The 24,896-nt window shown below is 50.6% G+C and overlaps 1 protein-coding gene across 1 annotated transcript in view; it reads left to right on the plus strand.

Moving 5' to 3' along the window:
- The window catches only part of DNAAF3 (dynein axonemal assembly factor 3), a 181,903-nt gene that overhangs the window by 149,111 nt on the left and 7,896 nt on the right, over nt 1-24,896 (plus strand). The window contains exon 10 of the mRNA XM_086928685.1: nt 4,535-4,609. Within this exon, the coding sequence (XP_086784811.1) occupies nt 4,535-4,609 (75 nt within the window). The remainder of the gene's footprint in view (nt 1-4,534; nt 4,610-24,896) is intronic.

Here is a 24,896-nt window from a genome sequence, read left to right on the forward strand (position 1 = left end):
GAATGGGCAATTCTCCACAATGTCGTTCTTTCAGCAGAACATCAGACACCTTGAGTCGTCTGAAATCGGCCTGTCACAAGTGGGAATTGGATCAAGACATTCTGGAGAAAGTATTTCAACGCTGGGGAGCTCCTACAATAGACCTGTTTGCAACTCCAGAAAACAGGAAATGCCGACTCTATGCAAGAAGGGATTAGGCGCACTTGTTTACGCCTTTCCTCCAAATCCCCTAATCCCACGGCTTCTCAAGAAAATAAAGATGGAACCTTGCAGGATGATTTTTATAGCATCAGCGTGGCCACGCCAATTCTGGTTCACACAACTTCTCCTGCTTTCTCAGGTCCATCCATTTCACCTATGTCCCATTCCATCTCTATTAACAATGTCCCAGGGACAGGTGATACATACAGATCCTCGTTCTCCCCATTTGAAGGCCTGGCTCCTGAGCACAGAGAATTCCACAGCTTAGATATCCCTCCGGAATGTAGGGAGATATTAACTCAAGCTCGTGCACAAAGTACAAACAAAACCTATCTTGCTAAATGGAAGTGCTTCTGCCTGTGGTGTCATCGTGAACACATCCATCCATTCTCTTCAGCTCCTCATCAGATACTGCCTTACATTCTATCACTGGCTAAATCAGGCTTTTCTCATTTTTCCATCAAAGTACATCTGGCAGCTATTTCAAGATTCAGAAGAACAGCTTCTGGTTCTTCTCTCTGGTCTGCTTGAGTTATCAAACAGTTCCTGAAAGGTCTTTTCAGGGCTTTTTCCTCCAGTGCGGCCACCACCTCCGGCTTGGAATCTCAATCTGGTTCTGGCTCATCTTATGAAACCTCCGTTCGAGCCTATCCACAGCGTGGATTTAAAATTTTTGTCTTGGAAATTAGCTCTCCTTTTAGCCCTCACTTCAGCTAGGAGAGTAGGAGAGTTGCAAACTATCCATTTTAGAAACTTTTCTACAGTTAAAAAAGGACACAGTGTTTTTAAAGACCAATCCAAAATTTAGTACAAAGGTCCCTTCGGATTTCCATTTGAACGAACCAGTGGTTCTAAAGTCATTAATCCCTCGACCAACATTCCCTGCAGGAAGGTCTTTACATTCTTTAGATGTCCAGAGAGGTCTCAAATTGTATCTTGCACGCACAAATGATTTGAAGAAATTATCTCAACTTTTTGTGGCTTTTAGTGCACCTCAAAAAGGTCTTCATCTCTCAAAACAAGAAATCCCACGCTGGATTTCAAGTGCAATTCATTATTGCCACTAAGCGGCAGGAAAGCCGCTGGAGAGACATGTACGAGCTCACTCCACAAGATCAGTTTCATCTTCGGCAGCTCTCTTCGCTGGAGTTCCTATAAAAGACATTTGTAGGGCTACTACATGGAGCAGTGCCCATACATTCACAAAGCATTACTGCCTGGACTCTTTCATAAGGAGCGAAGCTGCAGTAGGACAAGCAGTCATGAGGAATCTTTTCCAATGAGAGGTGAGCTTTCCCTTCTATCCCTCCTTCCTATGATTGCACATTTTGTATTGCATAATGTTTCTGATGTATTGTTACAAGGTATATGATTGTCATATGATGACCGTTATGCAGAGATATTGTAAGACTCAGGTGGCAAAATGTGCACTGGTGACTTACTGCTAGCTACTCTGTTACAAAGCATGGGAATCTATGAAAGTTCCAATACCGGGGCAAGAAAACAAGTTACTTACCTGTAACTTTGGTTCCCCTGTATTAGTAACTTTCATAGATTCCCATGCGCCCACCCTCCTCCCCTGGGAAAGCTCAGCCTTCAGCAAAAGTGGTTACTGATACACAAAGGCTGCGAAAATCTGAGGCTCTGAGGCTCTCTCATGTGGGTTCTATGGGGTGAGGCTAATCTGATTGGTTGTTGCAAAATGTTGGTCTCTTTTACAAAAAGAGATAGATATGCTACAAAATGAGACGAGGCCTAGGCCTTTCTTTCTCTTTTGTACATACTGCTATGGTATTTTCTATTTACCGAGGCGCCCAGGCTGAAGAGGGGAATAATACAAAGTATGGGAATCTATGAAAGTTACCAATACTGGGGAACCAAAGTTACAAGTAAGTTACTTGTTTTCTTTACCATCATGCCCATACAGATTTAGATACATTTCTTTAGTAAAACATACTATGATTCCCCACATCAACAAAAAACATACAAAAACATATAACATCATTGTATATGCATCACCTAACACATATGATCTAATACTTACATTAACGCCACATAAATAGGATTGTACTCAGTCCATCAGCACTCTTATTGAGCTTTATACATACATTGCCCATATTTTGTAAACTGTGAAACTGAAGTACGCATACCTTTACCTTCAAACATGTATGGTGTGTAATTAATACATAACTCTTTAACTGGTTAAAAAATTTGCTACATTCCTAACATAGATTGTTGTAAAAAGTTACAATATATTATAATTGATTAAAATTTATCATGCCTTCTTTCGATTGAAAAAGCGTAAAAAATGTAGAAAGAACTAACATTGCTTCTCCTATTCTTAAATCGCTTAGATTAATTATGACCAGGCAATCAAAAAAGTAGAGGTCCCTTATCCTCAGTGGGGCCTATGAAAACAGAATAATATCAAGGCATGCATTCAGATTCTTGTCCCAATTTATAAAACTAGTTGTGGATGTGCTGATTATTTGGCGCACACTATTGATGAGGAATCACCAAACAAACTGAATAAAAGTGAGAATGGGGACGATATGTTGGGAACTAGTTGTATAATTTATGGTTCACGAAGATGTTTTTCCAGGTATTTTTATACTTGGTCATAAATTAATCTAAGTGATTTGAGAATTTGAGAAGTAATGTTAGTTCTTTCTACAGTGTTTACGCGTTTTTAATTGAGAAAAATTATGCTAATTTTTTTTAAATAAAATATAACAAATGTTTGCAACAATCTATGCTAAGAATGTAGTACATTTTAGCCAACTAAAGGGTTATATAATAATTACAAACTAAACATGGTTAAAGGTAAACATGTGGGTACTTCAGTTTCACGTGTTATGAAATACAAGCAATGTATATTCTGCGCAATAAGAGTGATGTTGGACTGAGTGAAATGCTATCAATGTAGAGGTATTATAAGTTCTAGATCATATGTTTTAGATGTGTATATTAAATAATGTTTTTGTGTGTTTTTTGTTGGTGTAGGAAGTCATAATATGTTTTTCTGAAGCAATTTGTGTAAATCTGTATAGGCACGATGGTGAGCCGCATTTACTGTGATGTTATCTTTTGTATTTCTTATATGTGTACATAAATGTATATATTCTTATAGCAAATGAAAATGTTGTGGACGAAACACATTGGCTGGGCTGCTGTTGGATGTGAAAAAAGAATAAAGAATTGTTTTGCTTGAAGCATACATATAACATGGCTCCTGCCTTACTGGATACCTAACTGGATCGTATTTACTTGACAAGCATTTGAAGAAACGTTTAGCATCAAAAGAATTCTGAACTTTAAAATGCATTTCTTTGGACTTCCTAAGCACTCCATTTGTGTATCGAATTTTAGTTTTTGGAGATTGAGTCGACAGCTGAGGTCTCCAAGGCGTCCATTGAGGAAGGGCTGTAGGTGCTTCGGACTGGCGTCAAATGCACAGATCTAAACATTGGAGATACTGGGTGGTAGGATGGAGGTGCCTCAGCAGAAGCAGGTGTGGAGCTCAGAGTACTAGAGCTTCCATGATCAGAGTAGAGGTACTATGGGGAAGCAAATGTGTCTAGGACAGCACAGAAATCCAGCATGACTCTATACGGCTATGGCACAGCATTCGACAGGCAGATTTGTGATTGAAGTGCATCATCTGTACGGTACATGACTCTTCCAATTCAGACCTGCCTACCCAAGCAGTGTTGGTGTGTGCAATTGTACTGACTTACTGAAAGAGCAACATAGTATGTTGGCCAGCAGAGTGGCGTTAAGTTGGCTTGATGCGGCGGCATTGGCCTTCTAGGCCCAGGACTGGGTTTCACTGACAGTGCTCTATAGAGGCACATGTACTGCAGGTCAAGATGGAGATACATTGTCAGAGCAGCTGAGAACTGAGGTGCTTTGTCACATCTCAATGGGTATGTGGGGCAATATTGACTCACTGAGGTCAGGCGTTCATTTCTTTAGCAGAGCTGCATAGCGCTGTGTGTGGCTTTACTGACCAAGTCAGGTCAGAATTGCGCTGTACAGAGGAGTTTGTGCTTGGCTGGGAAGGGCACAGCAGGTGAGGATTGAGGTGCATTAACACATCTCCATGGCATTTGGTGGCTTTATTGGCTCACTGAGGTCAAGGTTGAATCTCATTATCACAGCTGCAATGTTGCGATGTTAACCTTCTCAGGCCAATGATGAGCTGTGCAGAGGTGTGTAGATGTGCCTGTGTTTAGTTTGGTGGTGTGCTGCAGGGAAGGGATGCTTTGTAATGAAATGAGGGAGTGGGCAGCAAGGCTCTCTTATGACCTTTCTCTGCTTCCCCCCCTCACAGCATGGTTCACCTGCTGACGCCTGAGCTGAAGCTCATCTGTGCTCCAAAGGCCACCCTGCTAGTGGAACAGACAAAGTAAGTATAAAGGCTCTGCACCAAAGTACGTGTGGGAGACCTGCAGTAAAATAAGTGTGAGAGCCCTGTCGAAAAGCAAGTGGGGGAGACCTGCAGCAAAGCAAGTGTGGGAGACCTGCAGTGAAGTAAGTGTGAGAGCCCTGTAGAAAAGCAAGTGGGGGAGACCTGCAGCAAAGCAAGTGTGGGAGACCTGCAGTGAAGGAGGTGTGGGAGACCTGCAGTAAAGGAGGTCTGAGAGCCCTGTAGGAAAGCAAGTGTGGGAGACCTGCAGTAAAGGAGGTGCGAGAGCCCTGTAGGAAAGCAAGTGTGAGAGCCCTGCAGTAAATGAGGTGTGAGAGCCCTGTAGGAAAGCAAGTGTGGGAGACCTGCAGCAAAGCAAGTGTGGGAGACCTGCAGTAAAGGAGGTGCGAGAGCCCTGTAGGAAAGCAAGTGTGGGAGCCCTGCAGTAAAGGAGGTCTGAGAGCCCTGTAGGAAAGCAAGTGTGGGAGCCCTGCAGTAAAGCAAGTGTGGGAGACCTGCAGTAAATGAGGTGTGAGAGCCCTGTAGGAAAGCAAGTGTGGGAGACCTGCAGCAAAGCAAGTGTGGGAGACCTGCAGTAAAGGAGGTGCGAGAGCCCTGTAGGAAAGCAAGTGTGGGAGCCCTGCAGTAAAGCAAGTGTGGGAGACCTGCAGCAAAGCAAGTGTGGGAGACCTGCATTAAAGGAGGTCTGAGAGCCCTGTAGGAAAGCAAGTGTGGGAGCCCTGCAGTAAATGAGGTGTGAGAGCCCTGTAGGAAAGCAAGTGTGGGAGACCTGCAGCAAAGCAAGTGTGGGAGACCTGCATTAAAGGAGGTCTGAGAGCCCTGTAGGAAAGCAAGTGTGGGAGCCCTGCAGTAAATGAGGTGTGAGAGCCCTGTAGGAAAGCAAGTATGGGAGACCTGCAGCAAAGCAAGTGTGGGAGACCTGCAGTAAAGGAGGTGCGAGAGCCCTGTAGGAAAGCAAGTGTGGGAGACCTGCAGTAAAGCAAGTGTGGGAGACCTGCAGTGAAGGAGGTGTGGGAGACCTGCAGTAAGGTAAGTGTGAGAGCCCTGCAGAAAAGTAAGTGTGGGAGACCTGCAGCAAAGCAAGTGTGGGAGACCTGCAGTAAAGGAGGTGCGAGAGCCCTGTAGGAAAGCAAGTGTGGGAGCCCTGCAGTAAATGAGGTGCGAGAGCCCTGTAGGAAAGCAAGTGTGGGAGACCTGCAGCAAAGCAAGTGTGGGAGACCTGCAGTAAAGGAGGTGCGAGAGCCCTGCAGTAAAGCAAGTGTGGGAGCCCTGCAGTAAAGCAAGTGTGGGAGACCTGCAGCAAAGCAAGTGTGGGAGACCTGCAGTAAAGGAGGTATGAGAGCCCTGTAGGAAAGCAAGTGTGGGAGCCCTGCAGTAAAGCAAGTGTGGGAGACCTGCAGTAAATGAGGTGTGAGAGCCCTGTAGGAAAGCAAGTGTGGGAGACCTGCAGTGAAGGAGGTGTGGGAGACCTGCAGTAAGGTAAGTGTGAGAGCCCTGCAGAAAAGTAAGTGTGGGAGACCTGCAGTAAAGTAAGTGTGGGAGACCTGCAGCAAAGGAGGTGCGAGAGCCCTGTAGGAAAGCAAGTGTGGGAGCCCTGCAGTAAATGAGGTGTGAGAGCCCTGTAGGAAAGCAAGTGTGGGAGACCTGCAGCAAAGCAAGTGTGGGAGACCTGCAGTAAAGGAGGTGCGAGAGCCCTGTAGGAAAGCAAGTGTGGGAGCCCTGCAGTAAAGCAAGTGTGGGAGACCTGCAGCAAAGCAAGTGTGGGAGACCTGCAGTAAAGGAGGTGCGAGAGCCCTGTAGGAAAGCAAGTGTGGGAGCCCTGCAGTAAATGAGGTGTGAGAGCCCTGTAGGAAAGCAAGTGTGGGAGACCTGCAGCAAAGCAAGTGTGGGAGACCTGCAGTAAAGGAGGTGCGAGAGCCCTGTAGGAAAGCAAGTGTGGGAGCCCTGCAGTAAAGGAGGTCTGAGAGCCCTGTAGGAAAGCAAGTGTGGGAGCCCTGCAGTAAAGCAAGTGTGGGAGACCTGCAGTAAATGAGGTGTGAGAGCCCTGTAGGAAAGCAAGTGTGGGAGACCTGCAGCAAAGCAAGTGTGGGAGACCTGCAGTAAAGGAGGTGCGAGAGCCCTGTAGGAAAGCAAGTGTGGGAGCCCTGCAGTAAAGCAAGTGTGGGAGACCTGCAGCAAAGCAAGTGTGGGAGACCTGCAGTAAAGGAGGTCTGAGAGCCCTGTAGGAAAGCAAGTGTGGGAGCCCAGCAGTAAATGAGGTGTGAGAGCCCTGTAGGAAAGCAAGTGTGGGAGACCTGCAGCAAAGCAAGTGTGGGAGACTTGCAGTAAAGGAGGTGCGAGAGCCCTGTAGGAAAGCAAGTGTGGGAGACCTGCAGTAAAGCAAGTGTGGGAGACCTGCAGTGAAGGAGGTGTGGGAGACCTGCAGTAAGGTAAGTGTGAGAGCCCTGCAGAAAAGTAAGTGTGGGAGACCTGCAGCAAAGCAAGTGTGGGAGACCTGCAGTAAAGGAGGTGCGAGAGCCCTGTAGGAAAGCAAGTGTGGGAGCCCTGCAGTAAATGAGGTGCGAGAGCCCTGTAGGAAAGCAAGTGTGGGAGACCTGCAGCAAAGCAAGTGTGGGAGACCTGCAGTAAAGGAGGTGCGAGAGCCCTGCAGTAAAGCAAGTGTGGGAGCCCTGCAGTAAAGCAAGTGTGGGAGACCTGCAGCAAAGCAAGTGTGGGAGACCTGCAGTAAAGGAGGTATGAGAGCCCTGTAGGAAAGCAAGTGTGGGAGCCCTGCAGTAAAGCAAGTGTGGGAGACCTGCAGTAAATGAGGTGTGAGAGCCCTGTAGGAAAGCAAGTGTGGGAGACCTGCAGTGAAGGAGGTGTGGGAGACCTGCAGTAAGGTAAGTGTGAGAGCCCTGCAGAAAAGTAAGTGTGGGAGACCTGCAGTAAAGTAAGTGTGGGAGACCTGCAGCAAAGGAGGTGCGAGAGCCCTGTAGGAAAGCAAGTGTGGGAGCCCTGCAGTAAATGAGGTGTGAGAGCCCTGTAGGAAAGCAAGTGTGGGAGACCTGCAGCAAAGCAAGTGTGGGAGACCTGCAGTAAAGGAGGTGCGAGAGCCCTGTAGGAAAGCAAGTGTGGGAGCCCTGCAGTAAAGCAAGTGTGGGAGACCTGCAGCAAAGCAAGTGTGGGAGACCTGCAGTAAAGGAGGTGCGAGAGCCCTGTAGGAAAGCAAGTGTGGGAGCCCTGCAGTAAATGAGGTGTGAGAGCCCTGTAGGAAAGCAAGTGTGGGAGACCTGCAGCAAAGCAAGTGTGGGAGACCTGCAGTAAAGGAGGTGCGAGAGCCCTGTAGGAAAGCAAGTGTGGGAGCCCTGCAGTAAAGGAGGTCTGAGAGCCCTGTAGGAAAGCAAGTGTGGGAGCCCTGCAGTAAAGCAAGTGTGGGAGACCTGCAGTAAATGAGGTGTGAGAGCCCTGTAGGAAAGCAAGTGTGGGAGACCTGCAGCAAAGCAAGTGTGGGAGACCTGCAGTAAAGGAGGTGCGAGAGCCCTGTAGGAAAGCAAGTGTGGGAGCCCTGCAGTAAAGCAAGTGTGGGAGACCTGCAGCAAAGCAAGTGTGGGAGACCTGCAGTAAAGGAGGTCTGAGAGCCCTGTAGGAAAGCAAGTGTGGGAGCCCAGCAGTAAATGAGGTGTGAGAGCCCTGTAGGAAAGCAAGTGTGGGAGACCTGCAGCAAAGCAAGTGTGGGAGACTTGCAGTAAAGGAGGTGCGAGAGCCCTGTAGGAAAGCAAGTGTGGGAGACCTGCAGTAAAGCAAGTGTGGGAGACCTGCAGTGAAGGAGGTGTGGGAGACCTGCAGTAAGGTAAGTGTGAGAGCCCTGCAGAAAAGTAAGTGTGGGAGACCTGCAGCAAAGCAAGTGTGGGAGACCTGCAGTAAAGGAGGTGCGAGAGCCCTGTAGGAAAGCAAGTGTGGGAGCCCTGCAGTAAATGAGGTGTGAGAGCCCTGTAGGAAAGCAAGTGTGGGAGACCTGCAGCAAAGCAAGTGTGGGAGACCTGCAGTAAAGGAGGTGCGAGAGCCCTGTAGGAAAGCAAGTGTGGGAGCCCTGCAGTAAAGCAAGTGTGGGAGACCTGCAGCAAAGCAAGTGTGGGAGACCTGCAGTAAAGGAGGTCTGAGAGCCCTGTAGGAAAGCAAGTGTGGGAGTCCTGTAGTAAAGCAAGTGTGGGAGACCTGCAGTAAATGAGGTGTGAGAGCCCTGTAGGAAAGCAAGTGTGGGAGACCTGCAGCAAAGCAAGTGTGGGAGACCTGCAGTAAAGGAGGTGCGAGAGCCCTGTAGGAAAGCAAGTGTGGGAGCCCTGCAGTAAAGCAAGTGTGGGAGACCTGCAGCAAAGCAAGTGTGGGAGACCTGCAGTAAAGGAGGTCTGAGAGCCCTGTAGGAAAGCAAGTGTGGGAGCCCTGCAGTAAAGCAAGTGTGGGAGACCTGCAGTAAATGAGGTGTGAGAGCCCTGTAGGAAAGCAAGTGTGGGAGACCTGCAGCAAAGCAAGTGTGGGAGACCTGCATTAAAGGAGGTGCGAGAGCCCTGTAGGAAAGCAAGTGTGGGAGCCCTGCAGTAAAGCAAGTGTGGGAGACCTGCAGCAAAGCAAGTGTGGGAGACCTGCAGTAAAGGAGAGGCGAGAGCCCTGTAGGAAAGCAAGTGTGGGAGCCCTGCAGTTAAGCAAGTGTGGGAGACCTGCAGCAAAGCAAGTGTGGGAGACCTGCAGTAAAGGAGGTCTGAGAGCCCTGTAGGAAAGCAAGTGTGGGAGCCCTGCAGTAAATGAGGTGTGAGAGCCCTGTAGGAAAGCAAGTGTGGGAGACCTGCAGCAAAGCAAGTGTGGGAGACCTGCAGTAAAGGAGGTGCGAGAGCCCTGTAGGAAAGCAAGTGTGGGAGACCTGCAGTAAAGCAAGTGTGGGAGACCTGCAGTGAAGGAGGTGTGGGAGACCTGCAGTAAGGTAAGTGTGAGAGCCCTGCAGAAAAGTAAGTGTGGGAGACCTGCAGCAAAGCAAGTGTGGGAGACCTGCAGTAAAGGAGGTGCGAGAGCCCTGTAGGAAAGCAAGTGTGGGAGCCCTGCAGTAAAGCAAGTGTGGGAGACCTGCAGCAAAGCAAGTGTGGGAGACCTGCAGTAAAGGAGGCCCGAGAGCCCTGTAGGAAAGCAAGTGTGGGAGCCCTGCAGTAAAGCAAGTGTGGGAGACCTGCAGTAAATGAGGTGTGAGAGCCCTGTAGGAAAGCAAGTGTGGGAGACCTGCAGCAAAGCAAGTGTGGGAGACCTGCAGTAAAGGAGGTGCGAGAGCCCTGTAGGAAAGCAAGTGTGGGAGCCCTGCAGTAAAGCAAGTGTGGGAGACCTGCAGCAAAGCAAGTGTGGGAGACCTGCAGTAAAGGAGGTCTGAGAGCCCTGTAGGAAAGCAAGTGTGGGAGCCCTGCAGTAAAGCAAGTGTGGGAGACCTGCAGCAAAGCAAGTGTGGGAGACCTGCAGTAAAGGAGGTCTGAGAGCCCTGTAGGAAAGCAAGTGTGGGAGACCTGCAGTAAAGGAGGTGTGGGAGCCCTGCAGTAAAGCAAGTGTGGGAGCCCTGCAGTAAAGCAAGTGTGGGAGACCTGCAGCAAAGCAAGTGTGGGAGACCTGCAGTAAAGGAGGTGCGAGAGCCCTGTAGGAAAGCAAGTGTGGGAGCCCTGCAGTAAAGCAAGTGTGGGAGACCTGCAGTAAAGGAGGTCTGAGAGCCCTGCAGGAAAGCAAGTGTGGGAGCCCTGCAGTAAAGCAAGTGTGGGAGACCTGCAGCAAAGCAAGTGTGGGAGACCTGCAGTAAAGGAGGTCTGAGAGCCCTGTAGGAAAGCAAGTGTGGGAGACCTGCAGTAAAGGAGGTGTGAGAGCCCTGTAGGAAAGCAAGTGTGGGAGCCCTGCAGTAAAGCAAGTGTGGGAGCCCTGCAGTAAAGCAAGTGTGGGAGACCTGCAGCAAAGCAAGTGTGGGAGACCTGCAGTAAAGGAGGTCTAAGAGCCCTGTAGGAAAGCAAGTGTGGGAGCCCTGCAGTAAAGCAAGTGTGGGAGACCTGCAGCAAAGCAAGTGTGGGAGACCTGCAGTAAAGGAGGTCTGAGAGCCCTGTAGGAAAGCAAGTGTGGGAGACCTGCAGTAAAGGAGGTCTGAGAGCCCTGTAGGAAAGCAAGTGTGGGAGCCCTGCAGTAAAGCAAGTGTGGGAGACCTGCAGCAAAGCAAGTGTGGGAGACCTGCAGTAAAGGAGGTCTGAGAGCCCTGTAGGAAAGCAAGTGTGGGAGACCTGCAGTAAAGGAGGTGCGAGAGCCCTGTAGGAAAGCAAGTGTGGGAGCCATGCAGTAAAGCAAGTGTGGGAGACCTGCAGCAAAGCAAGTGTGGGAGACCTGCAGTAAAGGAGGTGCGAGAGCCCTGTAGGAAAGCAAATGTGGGAGCCCTGCAGTAATACAAGTGTGGGAGACCTGCAGCAAAGCAAGTGTGGGAGACCTGCAGTAAAGGAGGTCTGAGAGCCCTGTAGGAAAGCAAGTGTGGGAGCCCTGCAGTAAAGCAAGTGTGGGAGACCTGCAGCAAAGCAAGTGTGGGAGACCTGCAGTAAAGGAGGTCTGAGAGCCCTGTAGGAAAGCAAGTGTGGGAGACCTGCAGTAAAGGAGGTGTGAGAGCCCTGTAGGAAAGCAAGTGTGGGAGCCCTGCAGTAAAGCAAGTGTGGGAGACCTGCAGCAAAGCAAGTGTGGGAGACCTGCAGTAAAGGAGGTCTGAGAGCCCTGTAGGAAAGCAAGTGTGGGAGCCCTGCAGTAAAGCAAGTGTGGGAGACCTGCAGCAAAGCAAGTGTGGGAGACCTGCAGTAAAGGAGGTCTGAGAGCCCTGTAGGAAAGCAAGTGTGGGAGACCTGCAGTAAAGGGGGTGTGAGAGCCCTGTAGGAAAGCAAGTGTGGGAGACCTGCAGCAAAGCAAGTGTGGGAGACCTGCAGTGAAGGAGGTGTGGGAGACCTGCAGTAAGGTAAGTGTGAGAGCCCTGCAGAAAAGTAAGTGTGGGAGACCTGCAGCAAAGCAAGTGTGGGAGACCTGCAGTAAAGGAGGTGTGAGAGCCCTGTAGGAAAGCAAGTGTGGGAGACCTGCAGTAAAGGAGGTGTGAGAGCCCTGTAGGAAAGCAAGTGTGGGAGACCTGCAGCAAAGCAAGTGTGGGAGACCTGAAGGAGGTGTGGGAGACCTGCAGTAAGGTAAGTGTGAGAGCCCTGCAGCAAAGCAAGTGTGGGAGACCTGCAGCAAAGCAAGTGTGGGAGACCTGCAGTAAAGGAGGTGTGGGAGACCTGCAGTAAAGGAGGTGTGAGAGCCCTGTAGGAAAGCAAGTGTGGGAGACCTGCAGTAAAGGAGGTGTGAGAGCCCTGTAGGAAAGCAAGTGTGGGAGACCTGCAGCAAAGCAAGTGTGGGAGACCTGAAGGAGGTGTGGGAGACCTGCAGTAAGGTAAGTGTGAGAGCCCTGCAGCAAAGCAAGTGTGGGAGACCTGCAGCAAAGCAAGTGTGGGAGACCTGCAGTAAAGGAGGTGTGAGAGCCCTGCAGTAAAGCAAGTGTGGGAGCCCTGCAGTAAAGCAAGTGTGGGAGACCTGCAGTAAAGGAGGTGCGAGAGCCCTGCAGAAAAGTAAGTGTGGGAGCCCTGCAGCAAAGCAAGTGTGGGAGACCTGCAGCAAAGCAAGTGTGGGAGACCTGCAGTAAAGGAGGTGTGAGAGCCCTGCAGTAAAGCAAGTGTGGGAGCCCTGCAGTAAAGGAGGTGTGAGAGCCCTGTAGGAAAGCAAGTGTGGGAGACCTGCAGCAAAGCAAGTGTGGGAGACCTGCAGTAAAGGAGGTGTGAGAGCCCTGTAGGAAAACAAGTGTGGGAGACCTGCAGTAAAGGAGGTGTGAGAACCCTGTAGGAAAGCAAGTGTGGGAGACCTGCAGCAAAGCAAGTGTGGGAGACCTGCAGCAAAGCAAGTGTGGGAGACCTGCAGTGAAGGGGGTGTGGGAGACCTGCAGTAAGGTAAGTGTGAGAGCCCTGTAGGAAAGCAAGTGTGGGAGACCTGCAGCAAAGCAAGTGTGGGAGACCTGCAGTGAAGGGGGTGTGGGAGACCTGCAGTGAAGGAGGTGTGGGAGACCTGCAGTAAGGTAAGTGTGAGAGCCCTGCAGAAAAGTAAGTGTGGGAGACCTGCAGCAAAGCAAGTGTGGGAGACCTGCAGTAAAGGAGGTGTGAGAGCCCTGCAGCAAAGCAAGTGTGGGAGACCTGCAGCAAAGCAAGTGTGGGAGACCTGCAGTAAAGGAGGTGTGAGAGCCCTGCAGTAAAGCAAGTGTGGGAGCCCTGCAGTAAAGCAAGTGTGGGAGACCTGCAGTAAAGGAGGTGTGAGAGCCCTGTAGGAAAGCAAGTGTGGGAGACCTGCAGCAAAGCAAGTGTGGGAGACCTGCAGTAAAGGAGGTGTGAGAGCCCTGTAGGAAAGCAAGTGTGGGAGACCTGCAGCAAAGCAAGTGTGGGAGACCTGCATTAAAGGAGGTCTGAGAGCCCTGTAGGAAAGCAAGTGTGGGAGCCCTGCAGTAAATGAGGTGTGAGAGCCCTGTAGGAAAGCAAGTATGGGAGACCTGCAGCAAAGCAAGTGTGGGAGACCTGCAGTAAAGGAGGTGCGAGAGCCCTGTAGGAAAGCAAGTGTGGGAGACCTGCAGTAAAGCAAGTGTGGGAGACCTGCAGTGAAGGAGGTGTGGGAGACCTGCAGTAAGGTAAGTGTGAGAGCCCTGCAGAAAAGTAAGTGTGGGAGACCTGCAGCAAAGCAAGTGTGGGAGACCTGCAGTAAAGGAGGTGCGAGAGCCCTGTAGGAAAGCAAGTGTGGGAGCCCTGCAGTAAATGAGGTGCGAGAGCCCTGTAGGAAAGCAAGTGTGGGAGACCTGCAGCAAAGCAAGTGTGGGAGACCTGCAGTAAAGGAGGTGCGAGAGCCCTGCAGTAAAGCAAGTGTGGGAGCCCTGCAGTAAAGCAAGTGTGGGAGACCTGCAGCAAAGCAAGTGTGGGAGACCTGCAGTAAAGGAGGTATGAGAGCCCTGTAGGAAAGCAAGTGTGGGAGCCCTGCAGTAAAGCAAGTGTGGGAGACCTGCAGTAAATGAGGTGTGAGAGCCCTGTAGGAAAGCAAGTGTGGGAGACCTGCAGTGAAGGAGGTGTGGGAGACCTGCAGTAAGGTAAGTGTGAGAGCCCTGCAGAAAAGTAAGTGTGGGAGACCTGCAGTAAAGTAAGTGTGGGAGACCTGCAGCAAAGGAGGTGCGAGAGCCCTGTAGGAAAGCAAGTGTGGGAGCCCTGCAGTAAATGAGGTGTGAGAGCCCTGTAGGAAAGCAAGTGTGGGAGACCTGCAGCAAAGCAAGTGTGGGAGACCTGCAGTAAAGGAGGTGCGAGAGCCCTGTAGGAAAGCAAGTGTGGGAGCCCTGCAGTAAAGCAAGTGTGGGAGACCTGCAGCAAAGCAAGTGTGGGAGACCTGCAGTAAAGGAGGTGCGAGAGCCCTGTAGGAAAGCAAGTGTGGGAGCCCTGCAGTAAATGAGGTGTGAGAGCCCTGTAGGAAAGCAAGTGTGGGAGACCTGCAGCAAAGCAAGTGTGGGAGACCTGCAGTAAAGGAGGTGCGAGAGCCCTGTAGGAAAGCAAGTGTGGGAGCCCTGCAGTAAAGGAGGTCTGAGAGCCCTGTAGGAAAGCAAGTGTGGGAGCCCTGCAGTAAAGCAAGTGTGGGAGACCTGCAGTAAATGAGGTGTGAGAGCCCTGTAGGAAAGCAAGTGTGGGAGACCTGCAGCAAAGCAAGTGTGGGAGACCTGCAGTAAAGGAGGTGCGAGAGCCCTGTAGGAAAGCAAGTGTGGGAGCCCTGCAGTAAAGCAAGTGTGGGAGACCTGCAGCAAAGCAAGTGTGGGAGACCTGCAGTAAAGGAGGTCTGAGAGCCCTGTAGGAAAGCAAGTGTGGGAGCCCAGCAGTAAATGAGGTGTGAGAGCCCTGTAGGAAAGCAAGTGTGGGAGACCTGCAGCAAAGCAAGTGTGGGAGACTTGCAGTAAAGGAGGTGCGAGAGCCCTGTAGGAAAGCAAGTGTGGGAGACCTGCAGTAAAGCAAGTGTGGGAGACCTGCAGTGAAGGAGGTGTGGGAGACCTGCAGTAAGGTAAGTGTGAGAGCCCTGCAGAAAAGTAAGTGTGGGAGACCTGCAGCAAAGCAAGTGTGGGAGACCTGCAGTAAAGGAGGTGCGAGAGCCCTGTAGGAAAGCAAGTGTGGGAGCCCTGCAGTAAATGAGGTGTGAGAGCCCTGTAGGAAAGCAAGTGTGGGAGACCTGCAGCAAAGCAAGTGTGGGAGACCTGCAGTAAAGGAGGTGCGAGAGCCCTGTAGGAAAGCAAGTGTGGGAGCCCTGCAGTAAAGCAAGTGTGGGAGACCTGCAGCAAAGCAAGTGTGGGAGACCTGCAGTAAAGGAGGTCTGAGAGCCCTGTAGGAAAGCAAGTGTGGGAGTCCTGTAGTAAAGCAAGTGTGGGAGACCTGCAGTAAATGAGGTGTGAGAGCCCTGTAGGAAAGCAAGTGTGGGAGACCTGCAGCAAAGCAAGTGTGGGAGACCTGCAGTAAAGGAGGTGCGAGAGCCCTGTAGGAAAGCAAGTGTGGGAGCCCTGCAGTAAAGCAAGTGTGGGAGACCTGCAGCAAAGCAAGTGTGGGAGACCTGCAGTAAAGGAGGTCTGAGAGCCCTGTAGGAAAGCAAGTGTGGGAGCCCTGCAGTAAAGCAAGTGTGGGAGACCTGCAGTAAATGAGGTGTGAGAGCCCTGTAGGAAAGCAAGTGTGGGAGACCTGCAGCAAAGCAAGTGTGGGAGACCTGCATTAAAGGAGGTGCGAGAGCCCTGTAGGAAAGCAAGTGTGGGAGCCCTGCAGTAAAGCAAGTGTGGGAGACCTGCAGCAAAGCAAGTGTGGGAGACCTGCAGTAAAGGAGAGGCGAGAGCCCTGTAGGAAAGCAAGTGTGGGAGCCCTGCAGTTAAGCAAGTGTGGGAGACCTGCAGCAAAGCAAGTGTGGGAGACCTGCAGTAAAGGAGGTCTGAGAGCCCTGTAGGAAAGCAAGTGTGGGAGCCCTGCAGTAAATGAGGTGTGAGAGCCCTGTAGGAAAGCAAGTGTGGGAGACCTGCAGCAAAGCAAGTGTGGGAGACCTGCAGTAAAGGAGGTGCGAGAGCCCTGTAGGAAAGCAAGTGTGGGAGACCTGCAGTAAAGCAAGTGTGGGAGACCTGCAGTGAAGGAGGTGTGGGAGACCTGCAGTAAGGTAAGTGTGAGAGCCCTGCAGAAAAGTAAGTGTGGGAGACCTGCAGCAAAGCAAGTGTGGGAGACCTGTAGTAAAGGAGGTGCGAGAGCTCTGTAGGAAAGCAAGTGTGGGAGCCCTGCAGTAAATGAGGTGTTAGAGCCCTGTAGGAAAGCAAGTGTGGGAGACCTGCAGCAAAGCAAGTGTGGGAGACCTGCAGTAAAGGAGGTGCGAGAGCCCTGTAGGAAAGCAAGTGTGGGAGCCCTGCAGTAAAGCAAGTGTGGGAGACCTGCAGCAAAGCAAGTGTGGGAGACCTGCAGTAAAGGAGGCCCGAGAGCCCTGTAGGAAAGCAAGTGTGGGAGCCCTGCAGTAAAGCAAGTGTGGGAGACCTGCAGTAAATGAGGTGTGAGAGCCCTGTAGGAAAGCAAGTGTGGGAGACCTGCAGCAAAGCAAGTGTGGGAGACCTGCAGTAAAGGAGGTGCGAGAGCCCTGTAGGAAAGCAAGTGTGGGAGCCCTGCAGTAAAGCAAGTGTGGGAGACCTGCAGCAAAGCAAGTGTGGGAGACCTGCAGTAAAGGAGGTCTGAGAGCCCTGTAGGAAAGCAAGTGTGGGAGCCCTGCAGTAAAGCAAGTGTGGGAGACCTGCAGCAAAGCAAGTGTGGGAGACCTGCAGTAAAGGAGGTCTGAGAGCCCTGTAGGAAAGCAAGTGTGGGAGACCTGCAGTAAAGGAGGTGCGAGAGCCCTGTAGGAAAGCAAGTGTGGGAGCCCTGCAGTAAAGCAAGTGTGGGAGACCTGCAGCAAAGCAAGTGTGGGAGACCTGCAGTAAAGGAGGTGCGAGAGCCCTGTAGGAAAGCAAGTGTGGGAGCCCTGCAGTAAAGCAAGTGTGGGAGACCTGCAGTAAAGGAGGTCTGAGAGCCCTGTAGGAAAGCAAGTGTGGGAGCCCTGCAGTAAAGCAAGTGTGGGAGACCTGCAGCAAAGCAAGTGTGGGAGACCTGCAGTAAAGGAGGTCTGAGAGCCCTGTAGGAAAGCAAGTGTGGGAGACCTGCAGTAAAGGAGGTGTGAGAGCCCTGTAGGAAAGCAAGTGTGGGAGCCCTGCAGTAAAGCAAGTGTGGGAGCCCTGCAGTAAAGCAAGTGTGGGAGACCTGCAGCAAAGCAAGTGTGGGAGACCTGCAGTAAAGGAGGTCTAAGAGCCCTGTAGGAAAGCAAGTGTGGGAGCCCTGCAGTAAAGCAAGTGTGGGAGACCTGCAGCAAAGCAAGTGTGGGAGACCTGCAGTAAAGGAGGTCTGAGAGCCCTGTAGGAAAGCAAGTGTGGGAGACCTGCAGTAAAGGAGGTCTGAGAGCCCTGTAGGAAAGCAAGTGTGGGAGCCCTGCAGTAAAGCAAGTGTGGGAGACCTGCAGCAAAGCAAGTGTGGGAGACCTGCAGTAAAGGAGGTCTGAGAGCCCTGTAGGAAAGCAAGTGTGGGAGACCTGCAGTAAAGGAGGTGCGAGAGCCCTGTAGGAAAGCAAGTGTGGGAGCCATGCAGTAAAGCAAGTGTGGGAGACCTGCAGCAAAGCAAGTGTGGGAGACCTGCAGTAAAGGAGGTGCGAGAGCCCTGTAGGAAAGCAAATGTGGGAGCCCTGCAGTAATACAAGTGTGGGAGACCTGCAGCAAAGCAAGTGTGGGAGACCTGCAGTAAAGGAGGTCTGAGAGCCCTGTAGGAAAGCAAGTGTGGGAGCCCTGCAGTAAAGCAAGTGTGGGAGACCTGCAGCAAAGCAAGTGTGGGAGACCTGCAGTAAAGGAGGTCTGAGAGCCCTGTAGGAAAGCAAGTGTGGGAGACCTGCAGTAAAGGAGGTGTGAGAGCCCTGTAGGAAAGCAAGTGTGGGAGCCCTGCAGTAAAGCAAGTGTGGGAGACCTGCAGCAAAGCAAGTGTGGGAGACCTGCAGTAAAGGAGGTCTGAGAGCCCTGTAGGAAAGCAAGTGTGGGAGCCCTGCAGTAAAGCAAGTGTGGGAGACCTGCAGCAAAGCAAGTGTGGGAGACCTGCAGTAAAGGAGGTCTGAGAGCCCTGTAGGAAAGCAAGTGTGGGAGACCTGCAGTAAAGGGGGTGTGAGAGCCCTGTAGGAAAGCAAGTGTGGGAGACCTGCAGCAAAGCAAGTGTGGGAGACCTGCAGTGAAGGAGGTGTGGGAGACCTGCAGTAAGGTAAGTGTGAGAGCCCTGCAGAAAAGTAAGTGTGGGAGACCTGCAGCAAAGCAAGTGTGGGAGACCTGCAGTAAAGGAGGTGTGAGAGCCCTGTAGGAAAGCAAGTGTGGGAGACCTGCAGTAAAGGAGGTGTGAGAGCCCTGTAGGAAAGCAAGTGTGGGAGACCTGCAGCAAAGCAAGTGTGGGAGACCTGAAGGAGGTGTGGGAGACCTGCAGTAAGGTAAGTGTGAGAGCCCTGCAGCAAAGCAAGTGTGGGAGACCTGCAGCAAAGCAAGTGTGGGAGACCTGCAGTAAAGGAGGTGTGAGAGCCCTGCAGTAAAGCAAGTGTGGGAGCCCTGCAGTAAAGCAAGTGTGGGAGACCTGCAGTAAAGGAGGTGTGAGAGCCCTGTAGGAAAGCAAGTGTGGGAGACCTGCAGCAAAGCAAGTGTGGGAGACCTGCAGTAAAGGAGGTGTGAGAGCCCTGTAGGAAAGCAAGTGTGGGAGACCTGCAGTAAAGGAGGTGTGAGAACCCTGTAGGAAAGCAAGTGTGGGAGACCTGCAGCAAAGCAAGTGTGGGAGACCTGCAGCAAAGCAAGTGTGGGAGACCTGCAGTGAAGGGGGTGTGGGAGACCTGCAGTAAGGTAAGTGTGAGAGCCCTGTAGGAAAGCAAGTGTGGGAGACCTGCAGCAAAGCAAGTGTGGGAGACCTGCAGTGAAGGGGGTGTGGGAGACCTGCAGTGAAGGAGGTGTGGGAGACCTGCAGTAAGGTAAGTGTGAGAGCCCTGCAGAAAAGTAAGTGTGGGAGACCTGCAGCAAAGCAAGTGTGGGAGACCTGCAGTAAAGGAGGTGTGAGAGCCCTGCAGCAAAGCAAGTGTGGGAGACCTGCAGCAAAGCAAGTGTGGGAGACCTGCAGTAAAGGAGGTGTGAGAGCCCTGCAGTAAAGCAAGTGTGGGAGCCCTGCAGTAAAGCAAGTGTGGGAGACCTGCAGTAAAGGAGGTGTGAGAGCCCTGTAGGAAAGCAAGTGTGGGAGACCTGCAGAAAAGCAAGCGTGGGAGACCTGCAGTAAAGGAGGTGTGAGAGCCCTGTAGGAAAGCAAGTGTGGGAGACCTGCAGTAAAGGAGGTCTGAGAGCCCTGTAGGAAAGCAAGTGTGGGAGACCTGCAGTAAAGGGGGTGTGAGAGCCCTGTAGGAAAGCAAGTGTGGGAGACCTGCAGCAAAGCAAGTGTGGGAGACCTGCAGTGAAGGAGGTGTGGGAGACCTGCAGTAAGGTAAGTGTGAGAGCCCTGCAGAAAAGTAAGTGTGGGAGCCCTGCAGCAAAGCAAGTGTGGGAGACCTGCAGCAAAGCAAGTGTGGGAGACCTGCAGTAAAGGAGGTGTGAGAGCCCTGCAGTAAAGCAAGTGTGGGAGCCCTGCAGTAAAGGAGGTGTGAGAGCCCTGTAGGAAAGCAAGTGTGGGAGACCTGCAGCAAAGCAAGTGTGGGAGACCTGCAGTAAAGGAGGTGTGAGAGCCCTGTAGGAAAACAAGTGTGGGAGACCTGCAGTAAAGGAGGTGTGAGAACCCTGTAGGAAAGCAAGTGTGGGAGACCTGCAGCAAAGCAAGTGTGGGAGACCTGCAGCAAAGCAAGTGTGGGAGACCTGCAGTGAAGGGGGTGTGGGAGACCTGCAGTAAGGTAAGTGTGAGAGCCCTGTAGGAAAGCAAGTGTGGGAGACCTGCAGCAAAGCAAGTGTGGGAGACCTGCAGTGAAGGGGGTGTGGGAGACCTGCAGTGAAGGAGGTGTGGGAGACCTGCAGTAAGGTAAGTGTGAGAGCCCTGCAGAAAAGTAAGTGTGGGAGACCTGCAGCAAAGCAAGTGTGGGAGACCTGCAGTAAAGGAGGTGTGAGAGCCCTGCAGCAAAGCAAGTGTGGGAGACCTGCAGCAAAGCAAGTGTGGGAGACCTGCAGTAAAGGAGGTGTGAGAGCCCTGCAGTAAAGCAAGTGTGGGAGCCCTGCAGTAAAGCAAGTGTGGGAGACCTGCAGTAAAGGAGGTGTGAGAGCCCTGTAGGAAAGCAAGTGTGGGAGACCTGCAGCAAAGCAAGTGTGGGAGACCTGCAGTAAAGGAGGTGTGAGAGCCCTGTAGGAAAGCAAGTGTGGGAGACCTGCAGTAAAGGAGGTGTGAGAACCCTGTAGGAAAGCAAGTGTGGGAGACCTGCAGCAAAGCAAGTGTGGGAGACCTGCAGCAAAGCAAGTGTGGGAGACCTGCAGTGAAGGGGGTGTGGGAGACCTGCAGTAAGGTAAGTGTGAGAGCCCTGCAGAAAAGTAAGTGTGGGAGACCTGCAGTAAAGTAAGTGTGAGGGCCCTGCAGAAAAGTAAGTGTGGGAGACCTGCAGTGAAGGGGGTGTGGGAGACCTGTAGTAAGGTAAGTGTGAGAGCCCTGCAGAAAAGTACGTGTGGGAGACCTGCAGTAAAGTAAGTGTGAGGGCCCTGCAGAAAAGTAAGTGTGGGAGACCTGCAGCAAAGCAAGTGTGGGAGACCTGCAGTAAAGTAAGTGTGGGAGACCTGCAGCAAAGCAAGAGTGGAGGACCTGCAGTAAAGTAAGTGTGAGGGCCCTGCAGAAAAGAAAGTGTGGGAGACCTGCAGCAAAGAAAGTGTGAGATCCCTGTAGAAAAGCAGGTGTGGGAAACATGCACCAAAGCAAGTGTGGGAGACCTACCGTAAATGAGGTGTGGGAGACCTACTGCAAAGAAAGTGTGCGAAACTTGCAGTAAGTAAGTGTGAGAGCTCTGCAGAAAACCTAGTTTAGCCGCCTCTGTGCCAAAGTAAGTGTAGGAGACCTGCAGCAAAGTACATGTGTGAGCCCTGCAGAAAAGAAAGCTGACATACTCTGCAGCAAAGTGTGTGAGACCTGCAGCAACATACGTGTGGGGGTCCTGCAGAATAGAAAGCTTGCAGGCCCTACTGCAAAGTAAGTGTGGTAGCCTGGCAGAAAACAAAGCCTGCAGCAAAGCAAGTGTGTGACATGTTCTGCAAAGATGCAGACTACCCCTCACTGAAGGTAAGTGTGGGAGCCCTGTAGCAAAGTAAGCGTGAGAGGCCTGCAGAAAAGAAAACTTGCCGCACCTCCAGCAAACTAAGTGTGGGAGTCCTGCAGGTAAGTAATAAGTGTGGAGTCCTACAGAAAAGAAAGTTTGCTGCCCCTGCACAAAGGAAGTGCGTGACACTTATGGCAAAGTATGCAGGCTACGCCTCAAGGAAAATAGGTCTGCAGTTAATGCAGAAAAGTGTGTGACGTCTTCAGCAAAGTAAGTATGCCCCCCTGCAGCAAAGTAATTGTGTGAGCCCTGCAGAAAGTAACTGTGAATCCTGCAGCAAAGTAATTGTGCAACACCTGCATCAAAATAGGGGTCCACCCATGGAATTGGTGGAATTTGGCGACTCCACATTACTCTTGTAACTTGGAGTTCTGGCCAAATTCCGCCAATTGCCATGTGGCTGATTTTCTTTCCTGTCAGGTTCCAGATATGCGAGCTTGCAAGCGTGATTTGGCGTCCCCTAGCATGATTTTCTAAATCGGGTGGTCTCGGCAGTCGCAGTCAGAGGGCTGCCTCTCTTGCTCAAGTAGGTTTGCTGCCGCTCTCGTAGATTTTCTACCTGAACGACAGCTAATTCAACTCGAATGGCCGTGCGCTCTTGTGCACCACATGTTCCATTCGCAAAGGTTCGCACAACCTGCACTTAATTGCAGTGTGAGCAGTGCAATGTCCTGTGTTTATGTAACTCTGCAGCATTCCACAGAGTGAAACTCTGTAAATTCCACCCACCTCTGATTTTAAGCATAGTAATTGTACGACACCTGCAGCAAAGTAAGTGATGGTCCCCAGCAACAAATTATTTGTGCAACTCTCTGCAGCAAAGAAAGTGTTGGAATCATGTAGCAAAGTAATTGTGCAACCCCCTGCCGCAAAATAAGTCTTAGAAGTATGCAGAAACGTAATTGTATGACCCCTGGTGCAAAACAGTTCTGTAATGCCTTGAGCAAAGTAAGCCTATGACCACTGCAACAAAGCAATTGTTAGTTTGTGACCCCTTCCTCCAAAGTAATTGTGGGTTCCAGTCAGCAAGGTAAGCGTGGAACCATGCACAAAGTAGTGTGAGACACTTGAGCAGTGTACGGAAGCACCCTTCGGGAAAACTAAATCTGCGACCCCTGCAAGGTCCTTGTGTGACCGTGGTAGTATAATAAATGTGCGATCTCTTTAGCTAAATAAATGTGGGAACCCTGCAGCAAAGTAGGTGTGACCTCTAATAATGCAAAACATGCATGAAAGTAATTGTGAGATGCCTGCTGCAAAATAGGCGCGCTCACCCTGCAGTCAAGTCAGCAAAGTTACTGTGCGATCGCTGTCACAAAGTGTGAGACCCCAGCAGCAAAGTGGTGTGTCCTATGCAGCAAAGTAGGGTGACACCTGTAGCATAGTAATTCTGTGATCCCTGCAGATAAGTAAGTGAGGGAATCCTGCCGCAAAGTATGGGTGTGATCCCTGCAGCAAAGTAAGTGTGCAACCCTTGCAAGAATATATGTGCATGGCTTCTGTGGTGAAGCAAAAACGATTTCAGCAAGGCCAGTCTGTGGCCTCTGAAGAAAAATAAAAGGCATCAGTAACTAAGTGAATATATGATCCCCTAGTCAACATTAGCAGCGTTCTGCTCCTGCAACGAAGTATATGTGCAGCAAAGTAAGTGTGTGACTCCCTGAGCAATGTATATTGACTCGCGTTATTCAGTGTAGCGTTATCTCATAGAATTACCTGAGAATTACTCAAGATTATGAATAATAAAGCGAGAAGAGTAATTCTGCGTTTAGTGCTATTGCTTAACGTAAAATTGCCTCCTGCATCTGATATGGACGCAAGAATGCACGTTGCGATAAGAAATAAAGTTATATGCAACAGAATACAAAGAGCGAGTGCCCGCTTGCTAAATATACTCTTGTAGTAGGATTTTTTCCGCCCAAATTACTCACAGTTACGCGAGCAGGAGTAAGCGCTTAATCATGGGTAATTCCATCTCAAAGGGTAACTTTATTTTTGTCACCTGGTAACTGTTACCGCGAGAAGCGAATGCATTCAATACTACCAGGCCCATGGCAGTTTGCAGTGCATATGTCGCTGGTGAAGCGGCAATTGTTACTTTCAGCTTCATAGTTTGAAATACCTTGTATAACGGCGCCGCCTTGTGCCCACTTTGAGTAATACAAGCAAACCCAACCTGTTGACTTTGCCAGATGCTTGTTTATACTTCCTGTTGGTTCACTTGTATTAGCAGCTATACAGAGAGGGTTGTACTCATCCTATTGTGGTCGTTTTTCAAATCATAGAGCTTTCGCCTGGGTAGCTTTGATAACAGCAATGTTGGTGTTGACAGTTTCTGTGGGCTGCTTTGTGATTTTACGTGACAGTTGATCTGTCTATAGACGGATGCCTTTATCTCTGTAGAGCGCTGTTGATGTTTGTTTTCAGTCAGTGTTCCTAACATTATGCAGTCTCGTGTCCTCAGATGTTGTGTGCCGTGCTTCGTGTGATGCCGTGGTGCGTTAAGGAACGAACAATGTCGCTACCGTTAGCCCCTATCGTTTTGGTGAAATGACTGCCTCAATAGAACCTTCAAGAGATCCTTGCTATGCAGAGCGCTAAGGATAAGGATTATTTAGTTTTGAAGCATGGACCAATATATATTCCCGTTCTTTGTATACTTCTGCCATCTAGTGGTTGGACGGAAACGGTATTTTCTTTACTTTAATACTTCTTGTGAGCGTCGACAATAGTGATGGGTAAAATCTAAATCCACAATGACCTCCATTACTTTGAACAATACACCGTCTTTATATCGTTTCTTTTTTATTCCCTTAGGGTTTTTATGGAGAATCTTCAAATCCCGACTTGGGCTCTCATTGAGAGTTGAGGAATTTCACTCATAGTCCGGGTCACTGGAATTGTGCGGCAGGGGAAGGCCAATTTATGTGTCAGTGTTGACTAAGTTATGCGGCAAGAAAAGGCAAATTATGTGGCATACTGTGGCACGTTTTGTGATAGCATTACTTCATTATTTTTACATTTTTACACATGGTAATACTGTGTGGGCAAAGATTTCACACTGTTCCTAACAATTCAACTCACAAATACAGCAATAAGCAGTTGAAAGATGACCAGTCAACCTTTGCAAAGGGTATTCCACTACACAGGGACGCTTGACTCCATGCTATTAGTATCTTTTGATCCGTTTGACCTAGAAACAACTATGTTTTTGGTTAAATCAGCAGATTATATAGTAGATGATGGATTATGTGCCAAATGGGGCACATCCATAATTATGGAAAAAATGCCACAACTGCATAATTGCATAATTCCAGTCGCCATGCCCATGGCAATCACTCAAGTGAAATTTTACCAGCCACAATTTAGTCAGTCAGGGCTCGGATTTATCGGGTCTGCAAACTCCAAACTATAATTCCATTCCCAGAGACTCTAGGCCTGTCTTTGCAGCTGTAGGGGCAGTGGGCTATGGGCAGCATCCCAGCCAGGCACTCATCCGACCCTGGTAGCAGTACTTGATTGAGCAGACTGTGCTCCCCCAGGACAGGCACAAGCCCACCCTGACCCACCCATCTCAACACCCAGGGCTTTAAGTGGGCCGGGTCTCAAGGGGTCTGAGCACCGGCAGTTTTTTAAAGGGGGCCTCGAAACGGGTCTCTATCGGGCTCTGTTTTGAGCCCTGGCACCGGCGGTCCCTTTTTTTCCGGACTGCAGTGACAGCAGTTTGCAGTCCGGAAAAAAGTGCCAGGGTGCAAAACAGCCCGATAGAGACCCGTTTCGAGACAGCAGGCAAATCGATGTGTGCTGCCCTCACTTCTCACTCACGGAG

The sequence above is a fragment of the Lissotriton vulgaris genome, chromosome 7, assembly GCF_964263255.1.
Source record: "Lissotriton vulgaris chromosome 7, aLisVul1.2, whole genome shotgun sequence".
Lineage (NCBI taxonomy): Eukaryota > Metazoa > Chordata > Amphibia > Caudata > Salamandridae > Lissotriton > Lissotriton vulgaris.